General features: G+C 39.5%; 1 protein-coding gene across 1 annotated transcript; it reads right to left on the bottom strand.

Moving 5' to 3' along the window:
* On the bottom strand, positions 455-20,032 carry DEPDC7 (DEP domain containing 7). Its single transcript, XM_021083209.1, has 9 exons — positions 19,875-20,032; positions 8,634-9,024; positions 6,543-6,667; positions 5,537-5,726; positions 2,758-2,969; positions 1,855-1,997; positions 1,543-1,668; positions 1,353-1,431; positions 455-793 (listed from the first exon to the last, which is right to left on the bottom strand). The coding sequence occupies exons 1-9, from the start codon at positions 19,945-19,947 to the stop codon at positions 600-602; spliced, it is 1,533 nt and encodes a 510-aa protein (XP_020938868.1). The 5' UTR covers positions 19,948-20,032; the 3' UTR covers positions 455-599.

Consider the following 20,517-nt stretch of genomic DNA (forward strand, 5'->3'; position numbering starts at 1 on the left):
TGAGCTACAGTTTCATCATCCAAAGGGAGAGGGGGTCAAAAAAGACCGCCTCTTCCTTTCTGGGACTGGTAGCTTCTCCTTGATATCATGTAAGGTGTATATTCAAATCAGCAGAAGGGCGGTCCTCAAATTCCTGCCCTTGGTCTGAATCTGAAGGCAGGCCTCATCCTACCCACCAACCAATGTCTCGTCCTCCACTAGTCAAGCAAGCCTGCCTTATTCTGATGGCTTTCTTGAGCAATTATTAACTTACAGTGACCTCTCAACATCCCCTAGATTTCCCTCTCATCTCTGATCCTTTACTGGGATTTCTACAACTACCTGTGGCTACTCTATCCCTATCAATATCATTTTAATTCCTAGGATGTTCTATAAAGTATTGTGCACAATTGCTATAAAGCAACTCACCTAAAAGAGGTCAGTACTTAACAGCAACACACTAGCTAACACTTGGTTTCAGACACAAAAGCTTATACAAAAATTTTTTTATTAAGTACACTTTCATATTTAAAAGAACATCTAATATTACAATGTGATTGGATCTTTAGAATACATAATTTATTCTTAAAATACACAACTTATATACAGACATTAGAAACTCAGTCCCCAAAATACTTAATAAAGATGTCTGGATGACACTTATAGAACTGACCTAGCATTTTTTTCTTCTCTTTTGCAGACAGTTTTGAATCCTCATCAATATTTTTTAGTAAATTCAGTAGCTCATCCTTGGTTGTCTTCCTTGTATGGTCAGAATAATCACTCTGATCAATTCTCTGGCAAAAAATATATCCTTAAAGTTTAAAAGTAAAAATTTCAATTAATGAATCTATTCCTCAGTTTTAACTAGAAAAATCAAATGACACTTTTATATTTATATATTTTTTCCTCACTTTGTAAAATGCAGGTAAAGATGCTAAGCACTGCTGACTTTCTAACCCTGTCAAGTGGCTTTTTTACATAAAGAGGCTCTCTGCGAAGTATGGATAACTCTGAGGAGATAATTTAGAGTCTATGAAATTAAAGTGCAACCACTTACAACTAAACACTTTAAAATAAACATTAGGGGAGGAGTTTCCATCATGGAGCAGCGGAAATGAATCCAACTAGGATCCAGGAGATTTTGGGTTCCATCCCTGGCCTCGCTCAGTGGGTTAAGGATCTGGCATTGCCATGAGCTGTGGTGTAGGTAGGCAGCTATAGCTCCAATTAGACCCCTAGCCTGGGAACCTCCATGTGCCGCAGGTGCGGCCCTCAAAAAGACAAAAGACAAAAATAAATTAATAAAATAATAAAATAAACATTAGGAACTTATCCTTATGAGACATGGAAGTAATATTTCTCAGGATTACCTGTGTCTTTTTGTGGATCTCTTCCCTTCTGAATGTCCATGAGCTTGACACTGACAATTTTATGTAGAGTTCCAGGGATCTTAAAAAAAAAAAAAAAAGAGCAAGAGAGAAGACATGGAACATTATTCAAATGCATTTTAATCTATTGATCTATTACATAAACTCAAATTAACTACTTTCAGAGTTTTACCTTAAAAACATCTTTCTGATGATCCATTAAAAAGAGTACCAGAAGATCAGTTTTGCCTTTGGATAAATTTTTATTGTCAACAATAGCTTTCGAGAATATCCTTTTCACAACCATTCGGTTGTCACTCTATAAAAATCAAAACATACCCAAAAGTACATATTTTTAAAAATAAATATAATATAAAAGGCAATGCTAAATATTAATAGCTATTACCTCAGAATAGTTGATGCTGACAATGGGATAATCTTAACACATGCATCTTATAAGTATTACAGATACTGAATACAATCAACATTTAGACAAAAGACTTACTTCTTTCTGTAATTTAAATTCAGAAGGATGTGCTGCAACAGCCATGAAATACAGTAGCCTTCTGAATTCTTCTCTATTTTGGGAATCCAAAAGCTTTAGAAAGAGCTGAGTAGCTTCTAATGCTATTTCAGTCTTCCCATTCACTTGAGGCCAAAAGAAAAAAAAAAAAAGCTTTTAATTTTGACCCAACACAACTATATTAAAGGGAACAAAATTCAAGTTAAAGTTTAAGTGTTAAAGCTTAAGCTAATGAGTAAACTTATCTAAAACTATGTTCCAAAGCAAAACAAAAAGACTATGAATTACAATGAATGATCAATACTATCAAGAAAGCCTATACTCAAACTGGCAACTAACTCCTAAATTGTTGTTACATACAAATCTTAGGATGTAACTCAGCTTTGTAAATAATCTCCCAGCCTATGTTTTCCAATAAGTAAATCTGTGTACAGTACTGATGTATCCAACTCTAACTGAAAAAAATAGGATTCTCTGAAACATGCAACTTGTTTTCAACAAACCATGTGGAACAGTCTGGCTCACTGGTATAAGGACAAAGCGGAGTGTTTGCCATTGTGAAGAGGATGAAGGCGGGGTGGTGATAGTGCTGTTAACACTTTCTGAAAAGGAGAATTCCTATTCTATGCTTATTAGGCTCCCAGTGAAAGAGAGCAGGATTCTCCTGGGACAAGAAGTTCCCACCTAGCTTCCGAATTTATTAAAGCCTCTTTCCAAATGAGCCCTACAAGTTCTGGAAAACAAACAAACAAAAAGCTTTCCAGGGATTACTCCAGATCCACGCCCAGCTTGAAGTAGTACTATTTTGGTTAATTTTGAGGACAAGTGACTTCTTCCTGTTTCCTCCAAAAGAGAAATACTAGTATCCACTAACATCTTACTTACCTAAGAGTTCTGCAATTCCATTATGAACATCAGATAAGTGATTTAACAAAGGTTCCCTTCTACTGTAATATTTGCCAATGGCATCAAACAGAAGTTCTTTCACTAAGTCTATTCTATCTGGTTGCTCAGGAAAGTTTCTACTTATGTCCACAACCATCTGGTCTGGAAGGTATTCCAAGCAGTCAATTGCTGAAGAGAGCCACTCATCTTCCCTAAGGGGGAAAAAGAATTGTTTTAAAAAACAAAGAATAACCAATATATACTCAGTACCTAATTTACTAGCTATTTCAAGTTTAATACCAGGATAAATCTCTATACACCTAGATAAAGATATATGTAATTTTTTAAATATATAGCTAGATCACATATCACAAATTAAAAAGTTGGGTTTAATATGTCTTTTTAAAAGTGAAAACAGAAGCTAGCCACTACGATATAGGGCTGAAAAGAACACTGAATTCAAATTCTACTCCTTTTTTTTTTTGGCCACATTTGAGTCATGTACAAGTTCCCAGGCCAGGCATCAAACCCACGCCATTGCAGAAACCAGAGCCACTGCAGTGACAACGCTGGATCCTTAACCTGCTGAGGCACAAGCGAACTCCCAGACTCTACTCCTTAAATTCACTGTGGAGGTCCAGAAATTCTAAGTTACTTGCTCAGGGTCCTAGGCAATACTAGATGCCAGATCTGACTCCTAGACCAGCATTTTTCTAACACAGTGTTGCTTACTTCAGGGTACTATATATGACCCATCATCTCTGACTTTGGCTATAAGTGAATAGTGGAAGATAAGGGAGGGTTTCGGGGGAAAAAAAAAAAGCTACATTTCAAGAAATAAAATGACTAAGTTTTAATATTCAATTTGTAAATATATACAGTTTAAAAAAAAATCCACTGCTGTGGACTCAGGACATGTAATTCTGCCACCACCCAAGTGCATTATCTTGGATAGGTCATGTCACCTCTCTGGTCATCAGCTTCACCATAAGATGCAGATAGATGATCTTCAGGGTCAATTTCTAGTTCTACACTTAAAGTAATTATAAAATGTTTTCACATGTTACTTTATATTGTAGAAATGTAATTTTTTAAAAAATGTTTTCTTTTTTTTTTTACTTTTTAGGGCCACATCCATGGCATATGGAGGTTTCCAGGCTAGGGTCTAATCAGAGCTGTAGCCGTTGTCCTATGCCACAGTCACAGCAACTCAGGATCTGAGCCACGTCTACGACCTACACCACAGCTCATGGCGACGCCAGATCCTTAAGCCATGAGTGAGGCCAGAGATCAAACCTGAAACCTCATGGTCCCTAGTCGGATTCATTTGCACTATGCCACGACGGAAACTCCTAGAAATGTAATTTAAATTCTTATAGAATAATAAGCTTCCTATTTATACAGAGAGGTCAATAACTACTATGTTGGGATTAATTTTTCACATAAGGTCTTAAGGTTTTTTTCCCCTTTTTTTCTTTTTAGGGCCTCACCCTCGGCATATGGAAGTTCCTAGGCTAGGGGTCGAATCTGAGCTGCAACTGCTGGCCTACACCACAGCCAGAGCAACATCGGATCTGAGCCATATCTGCGACCTGCACCGCAGCTTGCAACAATGCCATATCCTAACCCCCTGAGCGAAGCCAGGGATGGAACCTGCATCTTCATGGATACTAGTTGGGTTTTTAAACCTCTGAGCCACAATGGGAACTCCAAGTTTTAAGCTATCTTTTGACATTCAACTGTTTATTAGTAGTTCATTAGAATGTAGAACTTTTGAAGTGCTAAAAATAAAAGCTGTATTCCTTTCAAACATGTTCATCTTCCTAACTGTACTGGGACACTACCTGCTAAGGAAAAACCATTAATAATTAAATAAGTTAGAAAAGACAAGATTTTAACATTTTGTAATTTTTACTTAGGGGAAGAGTTCTAAAGTTATAAGGAATATAGAACTCTTCCTTAAAGAAAAATAAAATCACAATTCCCTTAGCACCTCAAGTTAGGCCTTCAAATTTATATTCAGGGAAGTGGTAATCAGAGGTGAGAGCAAGAGTTATTTTTCATTATATTTCTTTCATAAAACTAGTTAATTTTAAAGCACATATTTAACAGACATTTTAGAAGAGTATAAAAGCATACAACAGAGTCAAAAGATTCTAAGAATTTGACAAGACTGTTCCTTTTGTTCCAGGTCCCATTGAAGATTAGAGAGCTCTAGGAAACCAAACAGCCCTACATTTCAACAAAGATAAAAAGATGAAGCAGGAGTTCCCGTCGTGGCGCAGTGGCTAACAAATCCGACTAGGAACCATGAGGTTTGGGTTCGATCCCTGGCCTTGCTCAGTGAGTTAAGGATCCACCGTTGCCGTGAGCTGTGGCATAGGTCGCAGACGCAGCTCAAATCCTGCATTGCTGTGGCTCTGGTGTAGGCCAGTGGCTACAGCTCTGATTAGACCCCTAGCCTGGGAACCTCCATATGCCTCAGGAAGTGGCCCAAGAAAAGGCAAAAAGACCAAAACGAACAAACAAACAAAAAAAAAGATGGAGCAAAATAATTTTCTTCACTTGATGTGCAAGTAAGGTATATATGAAACTAATGACATTTAAATCTCATTTTCTAATTTGGACCAAAGAAGGTAATTTTGTTCTTCACATTTCCCAATACTGATTAATATCAACTGACGAAGCCTGTCTGATTGTATGAAGAGATCAAAAGATTATGTTAAAACTCATCTCTTCTTACAAACGCACTCAAGTTATTACATGTATTTCCACATACTGAGATTCACTGTAAGCCTTGAGAATCCCTCGGTCCAGATAATTTCTATTGTTGACCAAGTCAGGCTGCCTCTTAGGTTGAGGAACTTTAGGTACAACCTCTTGCCGTCTGAGTAGGGAGTCAAGGAGTGGAAGGTCTATAAGTTGTAGCAGACGCCCAATTGTTTCTTCTTGCCATACTTCATTAATAACTGCACAGGGAAAATGAGAAGGGGAAAGTAACAATTAATAGTTACTACATGCTCACAACAATATCTGCCTAGGCAGGTCTAAGCTAATACATTGTGGCAAAAGGAAAAGAAAAGACAAAGAGGGGGTGAGTCAATTTTATGCAGTGGTTTCTTATAACAAAGTAAAACAATTCAAGATTTGTTTAAAGTGTAGGAGAATACACTTTGGACAAGAGGAATTCTTTTCATTCTTGTGCTGTAAAAAAGCAATATGGCTTGATAAGAGATCAAGTCATACAACATGTTAATAAGGACCTTGGAAGAAAGAATGATTCATTCAATCTGCAAACTGGTTTGAAACTATTGGCTGCGGATTATTCCACTCAGGGTTTCCACAACTAGAATGGAGGAGGGAAGGTGGAAATCAGTCATTAAAACTACATTCCATTGCCACAGACAAGGAAGAACATAAGAATCTTGCTAATGTTTTAATATAATTTTCAAATTTTTGTTGAACCTAGTAAAATCTTAGGGAAACATATAACTGAGAACAGATTTTTAAATAAATTTTTAAAAATCTGCATGCAAAACATTTCAGATTTGAATCTCTGCCAGCTGATAGGACAAAAGTCAGTGTTCCAGAATTGCAACACTGATCTATTTGTGAAAGATAATAGACCTCTGTTAAAACTTAATATCAACAGCTTTAATACACAGTGTGCTCTTTCTCTGTGCTCTGAATATTTAAATTCTAATAAAGGTTAAGATTGAAAAAATGTAAATAGCTTTATTTGAAGTTAGTATTCTATTTCTTTCTTGTGTCATTTTTTAGCTTACCTTGTGGAGACAAGGTTGCAGAGATATCTACCTGAGGGGAGTCAGCAGGCTTTAAACTCAGATTTTCCCACAGATCCTCTAAACTTGCTGATTTGATATCAGACCTAAATAACACATCTGCATACCTAAAATGAATTTAAAAGTTAATGTTTATTAGTAAGCCCACAGAAATATTTTCATCTTTGAGAGCCAAAAGTTTCTAGAAAGTTTATTTCAGAGCAAAAACATAACAAATGCAAATAAGAATAGAATAAAATACAAAAACATCCCACCTTCTTTCTCAAGCCTGAAATTACACACTCTCAATTCTCCTTTGAGGCGTTTTTGTTTTGTTTTGTTTTTTTTTTTTTTTTTCCCACACCCATGGCATGTGGAAGTTCCTGGGCCAGGAATCGAACCTGCACCACAGCAGCAATCCAAGCCACTGCAGTGACTACACTGGATCTTTAGCCTGCTGCACCATGAGAGAACTCCTCCTTTGACTAAAATTTTAGTCTCCAATTTTATAAAACATAATCAAACATAGTCAAACTTCATTATGCTTCCTGTTTTTAATAGTTATCTCTATACCTGGGGCATTCTTTCACGGAGAATACTCATCATTTTCCAAATACAGATCTACAGTCCTGTATTCACAATTCTGAAACCCAAAAAGCTTTGAAAAATTTAAAGTTTATTCATAATTTCTATGGTGATAAAACCATTCCTTCTATCATAGCCTTTATCTATCCCAGTTAGAATGAATATTTTCACTGCAAAAATATTAATGTGTTTGCTTACCCAGCACTGTTCTAGATCCCTCTAGGAGTGTTATCTAATAAATATAAAATTACCACATGCATTACTTTTCTAAAATCTCCAAAATTCCAAATTCCTAAACACATCTGTTCCCAAAAGTTCCAGATAAAGCATGTGACCTACACTTAGAACGTACTGACTGTGCCCTACCTTGTCCTTGGGTTTCCTTCCTATATATAGAGGTAAATTTTAAAGTTTTAAATACAGAGTTACAAAAATTTTTTTTTTTTTTTTTGGTCTTTTTAGGGCCGCACCCACGGTATATGGAAGTTCCCATGCCAGGCGTAGAATCATAGCTACAGCTGCGGCCACAGCCACAGCAACATGGAATACGAGCCTCGTCTGTGACCTATACCACAGCTCACGGCAACTCTGGACCCTTAACCCACTGAGAGAGGCCAGGAATTGAACCTGTGTCCTCATGGATACTAGTTCAGGTTGTCACTGCTGAGCCACAACGGGAACTCCCAGAGTTACAAAATATTTGCAAGTCAATACACTAAAACTCTGACTTTTAGTCAGGTCTGTATTGTAGGAGCTTCAGCTACATGGTCACCTTTACATAGTTTAGGGAATAAAAGAGAAAAGGTGGTTTATTTCTTGACAAATAACTAAGTTAACTGTGCACTTATCACTTATATCCATTTCAGTCACTGGGTTCTGCCCGTCTTTCCTCCAGTGTCCCTTTAAATGATGCCTGCTTCTCCACCACTGCTGCCTACTTCACCCTCATCTGTAGACGTCAATATTGCAATAGATTCCTACCTAGCTCTCATTAGGCTGTCCACATAGCTTCTAGGATGACCTTTCTAAAATTAAATCTCCTTGTGCTTAAAGTCTTTCTGTGGCCTCCCCAGCAGCCGTGTGATCAAGTACAAACTCCTTAAAATGTCTTCTGAAACTTTCTGCATTACAGCTCCCAGGTGCCTTTCATACTATTCACCTGCTATTTTTCTGGATTCTAGTGACAACCGACCTGCCTGCCTTCACCTCTCCTATTCTCATACTACTTTGCGTATAAAATGACTTTTTTTATATACTATAACTGTAACCTGAAGCAGAAAATAAATCAGTTTGTTGATTGTTTCTGCTAAATATATGAACGAACAAGAATTCTAGGAGATACCAATAAAAGTTCCTTCTACTTTATCCAATTTACCCACAGGCCCAGATTTTAGCCTGACTTATTGTTTCAAAAAAAAAAAGAATGATAGTTCTCATTAAAAAGTAGACAAAATCCTGCCAATATCCCTTCTGCCAATATTAAATGATAATCTATCATTATATACTAACCTGGAAGGTGAAGATAGCTTGTTCTCTTTGCCTAATTGACTGTCTTGGTTAGGTACTGTTGTGAATCTATAAAGGCTGCAACTACTATCTTCAAATGTAGGTTTTTTGTCTTTTCCAAAGACTTTTGTTGGAACTGCCTCAAATACTTTGTAATCCATTAGTGCTTGACAGACTCTCACCACTTTGGCCCGAGGAATATCTACATCACCAAAATATTTATTCTGAATCAGGTGAGAGAAAATGACATCCACAGCTTCTGAACCAACAAAACAATCATTGTGTCTTTTTAAATGATGTCTTCGCTTTTTCACCTCCACTTGTGTTTGAAGAGTGTTTATAATGCTGCTCCACACATATGTGGCTCCAAATGGCTTTTGGGCTACGCTGAAACCTGGAATGAGAAAACTCACAGAGTCACTTTGCTCATTTATAAGGTCTAAGCAATCCTTAAGCAAAAAGCGGAAATCTCCAAAGCTGTTATAAGGAATGTTTATGAGGGCAGCTTGTTATTAAAATAGGAAATTAGTAGTAATTCATAAAAAAAATAATGCTTACTACATGCTAAACACTATTCTATTTGTTAGGATATAACAATGGGCAAAATAAAGTCCCTCTTCTTAGGGACCTACACTTTGTGGTATGACAGTTAGATCAGTGTTAAAAAAGAAAAATAAAGGAGTTCCCATCGTGGCACAGTGGTTAATGAATCTGACTAAGAACCATGAGGTGGAGGGTTTGATTCCTGGCTTTGTTCAGTGGATTATGGATCCGGCGTTGCCATGAGCTGTGGTGTAGGTCACAGACGCAGGTCGGATCCCGCATTGCTGTGGCTCTGGGGTAGGCCGGCAGCTACAGCTCTGATTAGGCCCCTAGCCTGGGAACCTCCATATGCCATGGGAAGCGGCCCTAGAAAAGACAAAAAGAAAAAGAAAGCCAGGTAAGGAAGAGAATGCTGTTTTAGATGGGATGTCAGGAGAGACCTCTCTGACAAGGTGATGTTTGAGCAGAAGGCTGAGTAAAACCAGGGGGCAAGCTGTGCAATAATCTGGGGAAAGAGTAGAGAGAACAAAAAGGAAAGGCCCTGAGAAGGGGGTGTGGTCTGCTAGGAGAGCAGGAAGGAGGCCACCAAGGCCTGAGTGTGCGGTCAGGGGACAGAACAGCAGGAAATGAGGTCAGACAGGAGTGAAGAAGGAGTCTGGAATAGGGGGTACAGATCCAGCAGGACCTTATGGCAGTTACCAATTATGAACAAGGAACTCGATTAAGTGATCTAATCTTCATAGCAACCCAATGAAATAGACATCACCTCTACTGAGGAGAAGGAAAACAGATTTCACAGAGGTTAAGTGTAACTTCCAGACATCATATTTTAAAAGGTGGTGTTGGGATTTCTATGATTTCAAAGCATTTATCAGTCAGATAAATAGACAGATGTAGAGCTATAGTTATAAGTACACATGATGCTTGTTCGAATAAACTAATTTTTTTTTTTTTTTGTCTTTTTGCTATTTCTTTGGGCTGCTCCCGCGGCATATGGAGGTTCCCAGGCTAGGGGTCGAATCAGAGCTGTAGCCACTGGCCTACACCAGAGCCACAGCAACGTGGGATCCGAGCTACGTCTGCAGCCTACACCACAGCTCACGGTAACGCTGGATCCTTAACCCACTGAGCAAGGGCAGGGACCGAACCCGCAACCTCATGGTTCCTAGTCGGATTTGTTAACCACTGCGCCACGACGGGAACTCCCCAATAAACTAATTTTTAAAAAGCTTCCTATTATGCAGGCTCATGAGTTTAATGCCTTGTAAGCAGGATAAACTAACAGTCTGGTTCCTGCTCAATAGCAACTTACAGCTTATTGTAAAGATAGGAAAAGCACAGAAATAAAGCAAGATTTTAGCTAAACAGAAAAGAACATGCTTTCAAAGATTTATCATATTTTCCCTCACTCTAATAAATTGATATTTGGCACAACTACATAGAAGAAAAGGAGAAATAATTTAAAAAAATGGACCTTAAGTTTTATAAGCTGATGGAAATAAGTCTAGCTTATCATCAGCTTGGTGGCTAGCTGGCATGCTCTCTTTTTTTACATAAACAGAGCATGCCTTTTTATGTGTTATACTTTTTAATGATCCTCTGAGTTTTTAAGCTCCCATTTCTGTTAAGTATATAACTTCCTTTATTTTCAGGATATTTTGGCAGAGAAACTGAAAAATAATTACTTCCCTTAGGGTAGTCTAAAAAGGAAAACAATATGCATCAGTACAACAGTAAGGAACAAGGGGAATTATAATGAAAGAAACTGCTACTTTAAATGATGTCTTCATTTTATTTTATCTAAAAAGGCAGGAAATTACCTTCCTGCCTTTTTAGATAGAATAGAATGTGTAAGATGAGAGCAAACTTAAGTTTCTGAATGACATTAAAACTCTACTCAATGCACTAGAATCATAAATTTTAAGGTGGTCAATTGGAATTCATCTTTTCTGCCACAATAAATATAGGGAGTGTAGTGAACCACAGTGTATCCACTTACAGTGTAATTTTGCAGCTACCATAAAAATTACTAACATATACATATAAACACAGAAAACTCTTTACTATTTGTTTGTATATTTCCAATACCAAAGGGAGATGGGTAGTTTTACTATCCACCATTTTATTATGATGTTAGTTTAAAATAATCAGCAAGACAGTTTTTAATTATCAAAATAATTAAGTTTTTAAAATTTCAGATACTTCATAATCCATTACTAAAAAAAGGAAGTAACTGATGCCAGGTTTCCAAATATGTGACGAGTTTTAAGAATTGAATTATCTAGAATCAAGATAAATCAAGCTGAAACTAGATTTACTACTTATGCTGTATTTAGTTTCTACTGAACAGAGCCAGAATCATGGATTTGATGCAATCCCCAAATATGTCCAGGTCACTCCTAGTATCCACAACCAGGAGTAGCTGTACTATTTCTAGCCACAATGACTAAATAAAAGGAGGATTAGCATATAATATTCTTTTTCTTTCCCCTCTCCTCCCCCAGCACTTAATTTTTTTCTTTTTTAATTTGCTTTTCAGGGCCAGAGGTGCAGCATATGGAGGTTTCCAGGCTAGGGGTCTAATTGGAGCTACAGCTGTGGGCCTAAGCCATAGCCACAGCAACGCGGGATCTGAGCCGCATCTATGACCTACACCACAGCTCAGGGCAATGCCGGATCCTTAACCCTCTGAGCGAGGCCAGGGATCAAACCCACAACCTCACAGTTCCTACTTGGATTTGTTTCCTCTGCACTACAACAGGAACTCCCAGCACTTAACATTCTTAACTTCCTAACATACCAGAGACTGTAGCTGAGATTTAAAGGAACTAATGCCTGCTCTTTAGTCTTTTTTTTCAAATTTTCATTATATTATTAATAATAGCTAGTATTTGAGGACTTACAGTATGATGAGCTCTGCCTTCTCTCATTTAATACTGATAAATCTCTTTGAAATAGTTATTTTGAAGAAATTGAAGCTCAGAGAATTAAACAAACATGCTCTCAGTTTTACAGGTAGTAAATATATCTAGCTTTTCCTAGTACTTAAATGTAAATATATTTAAAGTAAACCCCCGGTGGTTTTAGCATTAACCCTTCATTGAAGACTTGGATTAAGTGCAAGAGCTTTAAGTGAGCCACTAGATTAAAGAAACAGACAAACAAACAAAAACAACTTTAAGATCCGTGAATCTTTAACCAAGCTATTTCAAAATACTTAGTAGTCATTAATCCTAAAATAAGATAGGATATCATTAATTCCATAATATATACTATCCTCAGTAAATTGGAAAGGAAAATAAGCAAGGTTCAAACTTGCAGAGCTCAGATTGCTTATTCAGTACCAATGACACAGACTTCTGGGCTAGTAATAATATTAAATATGGGAGTTCCCGTCGTGGCGCAGTGGTTAACGAATCCGACTAGGAACCATGAGGTTGCGGGTTCCATCCCTGCCCATGCTCAGTGGGTTAATGATCCGGCGTTGCCGTGAGCTGTGGTGTAGGTTGCAGACGCGGCTCGGATCCTGCGTTGCTGTGGCTCTGGTGTAGGCCAGTGGCTACAGCTCTGATTCGACTCCTAGCCTGGGAACCTCCATATGCCGCGGGAGCGGCCCAAAGAAATAGCAAAAAGACAAAAAAAAAAAAAACCAACAACAACAACAAAAATATTAAATATGAAACACATAAATCATAAAAGTTGAGCTACAAGTAAGTAAGCATGAGAATCCTAAAAGATAAGGCTGACTCACTTATTAACTTGAGGTCAATAAAAGAAGTGATGGGGGTTCGGGCGTCAATGATGCAGAAAAGACTAACTTTCACAGGGGACTAAAGAAAGAAGAACATAGTTCCCCATATTAACTTGCAGTTTAAATATGGGAAATCAGGAAGTCCGGCAGGTTGGATAACACAGTATAAAAGATTAAAGAACAGGTTAGAGCAGGATGGTAGGCATCTGTAAACCACGCAATGTTTCCAGAGTCTTCCAGGCATAATACAATTCAGCCCTTTCAGGTCCCCTCTGTTCTTACTGACCATTAATTCCCAAACATTGCATCCTGGGATATCTCCCCTCAAGCATCACCACCCACAGACCCAAACAAGCTCATGTTCATACAGATACTTTAATACACAATATATCCTAGACCTGCTGAGTTAATGTGCCAAAACCCACACCAATATAACCTGTTTTTTTTTTTTTTTCCAATGTTGATGTCACCAGTTGAACACAGATCCCCCACATGCTGGTTTGAAACTTCTTTTTTTCTTTATTTGTCAGTGCCTGAGGTATGCAGAAGTTCCCAGACCAGGGATTGAACCCTTGCCACAGCAGTGACCCAGGCTGCCACAGTGACAATGCCAAATCTTTAACCTGCTGTGCCACAAGAGAACTCCCTGAAACTTCTTATTTGTCATCCTCTAAGAGCTGAAATTAACATTGGTATAGCCAACCATGGCCTGGTAGGATGAATTATTGTGCCTTCTAAACAGGATTCAAGAAACCAGAAGTATACAATAAGTGCTTTGTAAGTCTAGCAATCAGAATTTAAGCTTCAGCTTGTCCTCAAACTTCATTTACAAATGAACTGAACAATTCTTTAAAATTCAAAGTTGAGAGACCAGCTGTGGTAATACTGAATAAGAGCTCAAACTTCTATAGTTTGGTTTCTTCATTTACTGATATAAGAGCTCAACACTACATTTAAGGTAGGTTTCAGGTCTAAACTGCTAATTATAGGATTTTAGAGACTGAAACTATACCTTTCTCCATTTAGATATGGACACTGACCACCAAACAAAATATGGTAACAAATGAAATATAGGAACAAATTTGACCTGTTAGGTAAAAAGTTTCTAAAAGACGGTGTATTAAGAGGCTCAAAAAAACAAAAAACAAAAACAAAAACAAAAAACAAACAAAAAAAGGAGTTCCCGTCGTGGCGCAGTGGTTAACGAATCCGACTAGGAACCATGAGGTTGCGGGTTCTGTCCCTGGCCTTGTTCAGTGGGTTAACGATCCGGCATTGCCGTGAGCTGTGGTGTAGGTTGCAGACGCGGCTCGGATCCTGCGTTGCTGTGGCTCTGGCGTAGGCCAGTGGCTACAGCTCCGATTCGACCCCTAGCCTGGGAACCTCCATATGCCGCGGGAGCGGCCCAAGAAATAGCAAAAAGACCAAAAAAAAAAAAAAAAAGGCTCAGAAATTGTTTTAGGAGTTCCCGTCTGGGCTCAGTGGTTAACGAACCGGACTAGTATCTATGAGGACAGGGGTCGATCCCTGGCCTCACTCAGTGGGTTAAGGATTTGGTGTTGCCATGAGCTGTGGTGTAGTCACAGACACGGCTGGGATCCCGTGTTGCTGTGGCTGTGATGTAGGCCAGCAGCTACAGTTCTGATTAGACCTCTAGGCTGGGAACCCCCATACACCGTGGGTGCGACCCTGAAAAGACGAAAAAAAAAAAAGAAAGAAAGGAAAAAAAGAAAGAAAGAAAAAGAAATTATTTTAAACTTGATCTATAACATTCTACATATACTCTTGAGTACTATATAAATCTAGGCTAGTTAACATTCAGTTTTCAAGCAGTCTTGTCTTTACGTGCTTGAAAACAATAGCTATTTTTCAAAAGCAAAGACTGATTCTTTGTATGTATTTGAAACCTGCCCAAAAAAAGTTTAGCAGCAATAAAAAGTTAAACTTCTAATACTAAACTGATATGTATTTGTAATACTACTAATAATCATCTCCATTTCTAAAAATACACACTAAATAATCAAGTTATTACAATTCCCTGAAAATCAAGTCATAAGGCAGATATGTCAAGAAATTACATTTACTCATAAGTCACAAGAGGATAATTAGCATCAACTATATAGTCCTGCCGTGAAAACCAATTTAAAGACAAAAAAAAAAAAAAAAAAAGGAAAAACATTTCTATGATCACTTCAAATGGTGACGATCAATACACACATTATAAAGCTATATCCCAAGTAAAGGTAAACATTCCACTTTTTTTTTTTTTTTTTTTTTTAGGGCCGCACCCACAGCATATAGAGGTTCCCAGGCTAGGGGGTCCAATCGGAGCTATAGCTGCCGGCCTACACCACAGCCATAGGAACGCCAGATCCGAGTAGAGTCTGCGACCTACACCACAACTCATGGCAACGGTGGATCCTTAACCCACTGAGCGAGGCCAGGGATTGAACTTGCAACTTCATGGTTCCCAGTTTGATTTGTTTCTGCTGTGCCACGTCGGGAACTTCCTAAAACATGCTACTTGTAAATGAATATATAACAATTTTATTTTCATTCTTGGGCATTAGACTACCCCCAGCCCTCAACACACAAACAAAAGAAGAAAATTCAGACAGCTCATGTTAGGCAGTTTTGCATAAAACTTAAAGAAACAGTGAGCTAGTGCTTTATTTCTTTCAAATTTCCTTATACTTCACAGAGATTCAAATTATTCAATACTTAATGGTTATAGATTATTGTCAACTCTTAAAATATTTTAGAGTTCCCGTCATGGCTCAGCAGAAACCAATCTGACTAGTATCCATGAGGACGCAGGTTTGATCCCTGGCCTCGCTCAGTAGGTTAAGGATCTGGGGTGGCTGTGAGCTGTGGTATAGGCCACAGACTTGGCTCAGATCTGGCGTTGCTATGGCTGTGATGTAAGCAGGCAGCTGTAGCTCCAATTCTACCCCTAGCCTGGGAACCTTCATATGCCATGGGTGCAGGGTTAACACAGTGGTTGTGAGTGGGTGATTTTACTTCCCCTGGGATATATGACAAAGTCTGGAGCTATTTTTGGTTGCTATACGCTGAGAAGGAGGAGTGCTACTGACATTTAGTGGGTAGAGGGGCCAGGGATGTTGCTTAACATCCTACAGTGCACAGGCCTGGCACCTCAACAGCAAAAAAAATGTCAATGTCAACAGCACTGAGGTACAGAAACCCTGGGTTAAGTGAATACTGTTTAGACTTGGAAACTTGTGTTAATGCAGGAGGCATAGTGCTGAGTTCTGCGAAGAGAGAAAGACAAGAGCATGAGTTTTGGAATCCCAGAGACCTTGGTTCTATTCTTGGCTCCATCACTACTAATAATGCAATCTTGGGCAACATACCTAACTTTTCTGGTGCAGATCATAGCTAATTCCACTTCTCTCAGTTATTGTGAGGCTCACATGAGACATATATGTAAAGTGGCTGGCATGTACCCAGCAATTAACAGATGTATCAAGGAGTTCCCGTTGAGTTCCCATCGTGGCTCAGTGGAAACGAATCTGACTAGCATCCTCGCTCAGTGGGTTAAAGGATCCCGCATTGCTGTGCCTGTGGCACAGGCCTGCGGCTACAGCTCCGATTCGACCCCTAGCCTGGGAACCTCCATATGTCTTGAGTATAGCCCTAAAAAGACAAAAGACAAAAACAAAAAAACAAAGATGTATTAAAAAAGAAAGGGGAAACGATCTCAATCTAGAAGAGCCTAAGGAGATGTGGATTCACTGTAATATATCCTGGATGGGACCATGAAACAGAAACATGACATTAGGCAAAAACTAAGTATCAACTAGCAATATTGTTTCACTAATTGTGACAAATGTATTAACTAATGTAAGATGTTAATAAAAAGGCCAACTGAGTGAAGGGCATATGGAAACTCTACATACTAACTTTGTGACTTTTTGCAAATCTAGTCTAAACATTTTTTATTTAAAAAGTATAAAGAAAAAAGAGGGTCTCTTCCTTCCTCTGAACCAACAGGACACAGTTCCTACCCTCCTACAAATAGGTAAAGTTCTACCATTTACCTATTCATACCACCTGGATGATGATGTCAAGCTCTGAACAGTTTTCAGTCAAATAAAGACAACTAGCAGATAAGACAAATGTGACACATATCAAAATATTTAACTCTTCATCAGAAAATAACAAGTATACTGAGTTCCTGCTGTGGCACAATAGGATTGGTGGTATCTCGGGAGTGCTGGGATGCACGTTTGATCCCTGGCCCAGCACAGTGGGTTAAGGATCTGGTGTTAGCTGCACCTGTGGCTTAGGTCACAACTTTGGCTGGGATCTGATCCCTGGCCTGTGAACTCCATATGCAAAGGGGTGGCCAAAAAAAAAAAAAAAAAAAAAAAAGAAAAAAAAGAAAAAAAGAAAGAAAATAACAAGTATATAAAATCCTAAATCATTTAGGATTTGAGAGAATTTTACTAAAGAATTATTTTTTTCAAAAGAAGTTTTAAAATGTTACAGAATTGTTAAGACAAAGGAAAAAGACTATATTTATTGGACATTAACCAAAAAAACCTCATGAAAATAGATAAATGTAGAGAACTGTATTTGGGGTATTAAAACTAGGTAGCTGTGACTGAGCGGGGAAAAATTCCTAAGAGTAATACCAATATTGCAACATTTTCACTGTACATTGGTTTTAGTAGTCCAAGAGTTTGTTTTCATTTTACAAGGCATTAAAGTTGCCATGCTGAAGACTGACACTGCCTCTGAAAAGGAGGCTGCAGGTAAACTATGTAAAATAAATAAAAAACAATTTTAAAATATGTTAGAACTATCAACAAAATTAGGCATGGGTCGATACTTTATTTCATACAGATTAAAGAGAGAGCATATGGGAAGTACTTTGAGCTCCCTAGAAAAGTGATACCAGGTGAATTCAAAGAATTAGGTTACAGTCTAAAGGGATAACAGGATAACATACCACTTTTTTACCTGTCTATATAAAAAGGCAAATATCTTGCAAGTATTTACTAAAGGTTAGCTTATAGACTTTCTTTCTTCCATACAGATCAGCTCCCTGGTTGTTACAGCCCCTTTAAAATGTGGAAGAGTTACTAATAGGTAAAGAAACAAATATACAAAGCTGCTTGCCAGAGCACACAGAACGACAATGGCAAGGAACCAAAATCCAGCGGCTCCCATTACCGTGCTCACTAGGACTGTGACAAGGCAACTAAAGAGTGGAAAGGGGATTAACACAGGATAACAGGGAGGGTTCCAACAGCAGCAAGCAAAGCACATGAGAATAGGCAGTGAGGCCTTCTCTGCCCACTGCACCAAGTATGCAGAAGACTGTGGTCCTTTCCTTGGGTTCAAATTCCATAACCATCATTTTAACTCTTCCCTCTGAGAGTTATCTATTTAATTTTGAATACATGTTCCCTTGCACTAAGAATCTGTTCACAAATGACCAAAGTTCTGAATTGGTATTTCAAGTGTTAGAGAAGACAAGACTTTTTTATTTATTTATTTAGCGTTTTAGGGCCGCACCTGGGCATACGGAAAGTTCCCAGGCTAGGGGTCGAATGGGAGCTACAGCTGCTGGCCTACACCACAGCCACAGAAACGCTAGATCTGAACGTCATCCGAAATCTACACCACAGCTCACGGTAACACCAGATCCTTAACCCACTGAGCGGGGCCAGGGATTGAACTTGCGTCCTCATGGATACTAGTCAGATTCATTATTGCTGAGCCGCAATTGGAGCTTCAAGAGAGGACTTTTAATCATGTAAAACTTGGGAATTTCTTTCACTTAAAAAGTGAGCCTAAAGATTTCTCAAGACTGTTTCCAAGACTATTTGATTTTATATTCCTAAATGATGAATTATTTCTCTTCTCTCCTATAAAACAAGGAAAAATTCTGAATGTAGCCATCATGTGCTCATCTGAATCCTTTCAATTGGAGGATAAGGTCAATATTAAGATTGTTTTTAGAAAAGTACAAACAGAAAAGTGCTTCTCTATCACAATTTATTCTTAGCATTTTGAAGATTATGCACCCAATGTGACCTACGACAATCCACTGACCACTCTTACCTTGAGGAATGAGTCACAGTTTCACTGGTTTGTTTTTACAAATGAAAAGTTTTTGTCAGATGGGGAACTAATTCTTAAAGCACCCCACATTGCAGCTACAAAAAGGGGGAAAGTTCTAACTTCTCTAAAAGTAAACTAAAAAAGCCAAGTGTTATCTGGACGTCTTAACTCTATTAACTGAGATGTAGGATACGTTGGAATTAGAATTTTAGAACCGATCGTCCAATTCTGTTCCGTTGTTGGAACATTTAAAAAACCCCAAGATGTTAGCATACTAACATTCTAAGCAAACCGCCCCCCAACACATGATTAAGCTGGCAGAATTCACCAGCGTCTCTCTTAATAACATAAATCCTCTGAAAAAGAAAAGCAAAAACTTCTATTCATTGAAATACCGTTTATCCGGAAAGCACAAAAAATACCTGAAGCCAAGTTTCTGCCGGTACAATTTAATATAACAGAAACTTCTCCTCACTCCCAGGAAGAATCTGGGGAACAAAGTGGGCAAGAGAGGCATTTGGGCCATGGCTGTACTGAGGAGTCAAGGTCTGTGGCTGAGACAGAAGGCAAAGAGCTATACCACTGCAGATATACTTGTCACCAGTACTGCTGTGGAGCACGTCTGGTGACCGTCTGCCAGCCCAGTCCGCAGCGGGAGCACAGACTAGGACACGGTTAAGTTAAAGTTTGGGTAACTTAGAAAGCTGAGCAGCGAAGGCACTGGTCCGAGCGGCCGCAGCTGTGAGGAGCTCCCGGAGGCCGCCGCGGACCTGGCTGTACCCGGCGGAATTCCCGCCCGCGCGAGAACCGCAGCCTGGGTCCCAAGCCCGCCCCCGGACAGGGTCCCTGGCACCTACCGGGAGGCCTCCGCGCGGGGCTCTGGAGAGCCGAGAGGTTCAGAGCCGCCGCCTTCTCCCGCACCGTGGCCATGGCAGCAGCGGACCACACGCCACCACCTCAGACTGCCTCACCGCGAAGTGGGTGCCGGCGCTGCGGCCGCCAGTTAACTGGCCGGGGCAGGGGCGGGGCTTCCGGCAGGCACCGCCCCCTGAATCCTCCGCCCCCGGCGGGCCCGCGGGACCGCCAAGCTCCACCGGTCACGTGCAGGCCCGGCAGGCAGTAACCTGCTGCCCCGCGGGCAAGGGAAAGGTACGGCAGCTTTCCCCTTGAGTCCCGGCCTCGGGGTAGCCAGATGGGAAATATTTCTGCGAACACGACCCTGCGAGTCCGCGCCTGCCCCACGCGGCCAGCATTTCGTCGCGGTTGGCAGAGTCCAAGCGCAGGCAGGGATAAGCGCCCGGCAGCCTCAGACCAGCTGGGTGCAAAGCACATCCCATCCCACACTGGATTACCTCTGGGCCTCACTGTCCTCACCTGTGCGCGGGGGCAGTATTAGTACCCACTTAACGGATTTATTTATTTATTTTTTTAAACGAGGATTACACGACCTAACTCATGTTCGGCATTTTAGTAGTTGGGTCTGGAACCTAAGTGCTTAAT

The sequence above is a fragment of the Sus scrofa genome, chromosome 2 (genome assembly GCF_000003025.6).
Source record: "Sus scrofa isolate TJ Tabasco breed Duroc chromosome 2, Sscrofa11.1, whole genome shotgun sequence".
NCBI classification, from domain to species: Eukaryota; Metazoa; Chordata; class Mammalia; order Artiodactyla; family Suidae; genus Sus; species Sus scrofa.

Coding starts and splice junctions, on each gene's coding strand:
- DEPDC7 (XM_021083209.1), bottom strand. CDS start 19,947: ATGGCCACGGTGCGGGAGAAGGCGGCGGCTCTGAACCTCTCGGCTCTC. Junction 9,025..19,874: donor CCCCGCGCGGAGGCCTCCCG/GTAGGTGCCAGG, acceptor TTCTCATTCCAG/GTTTCAGCGTAGCCCAAAAG. Junction 1,669..1,854: donor AATTTAAATTACAGAAAGAA/GTAAGTCTTTTG, acceptor TGATTTTTATAG/AGTGACAACCGAATGGTTGT.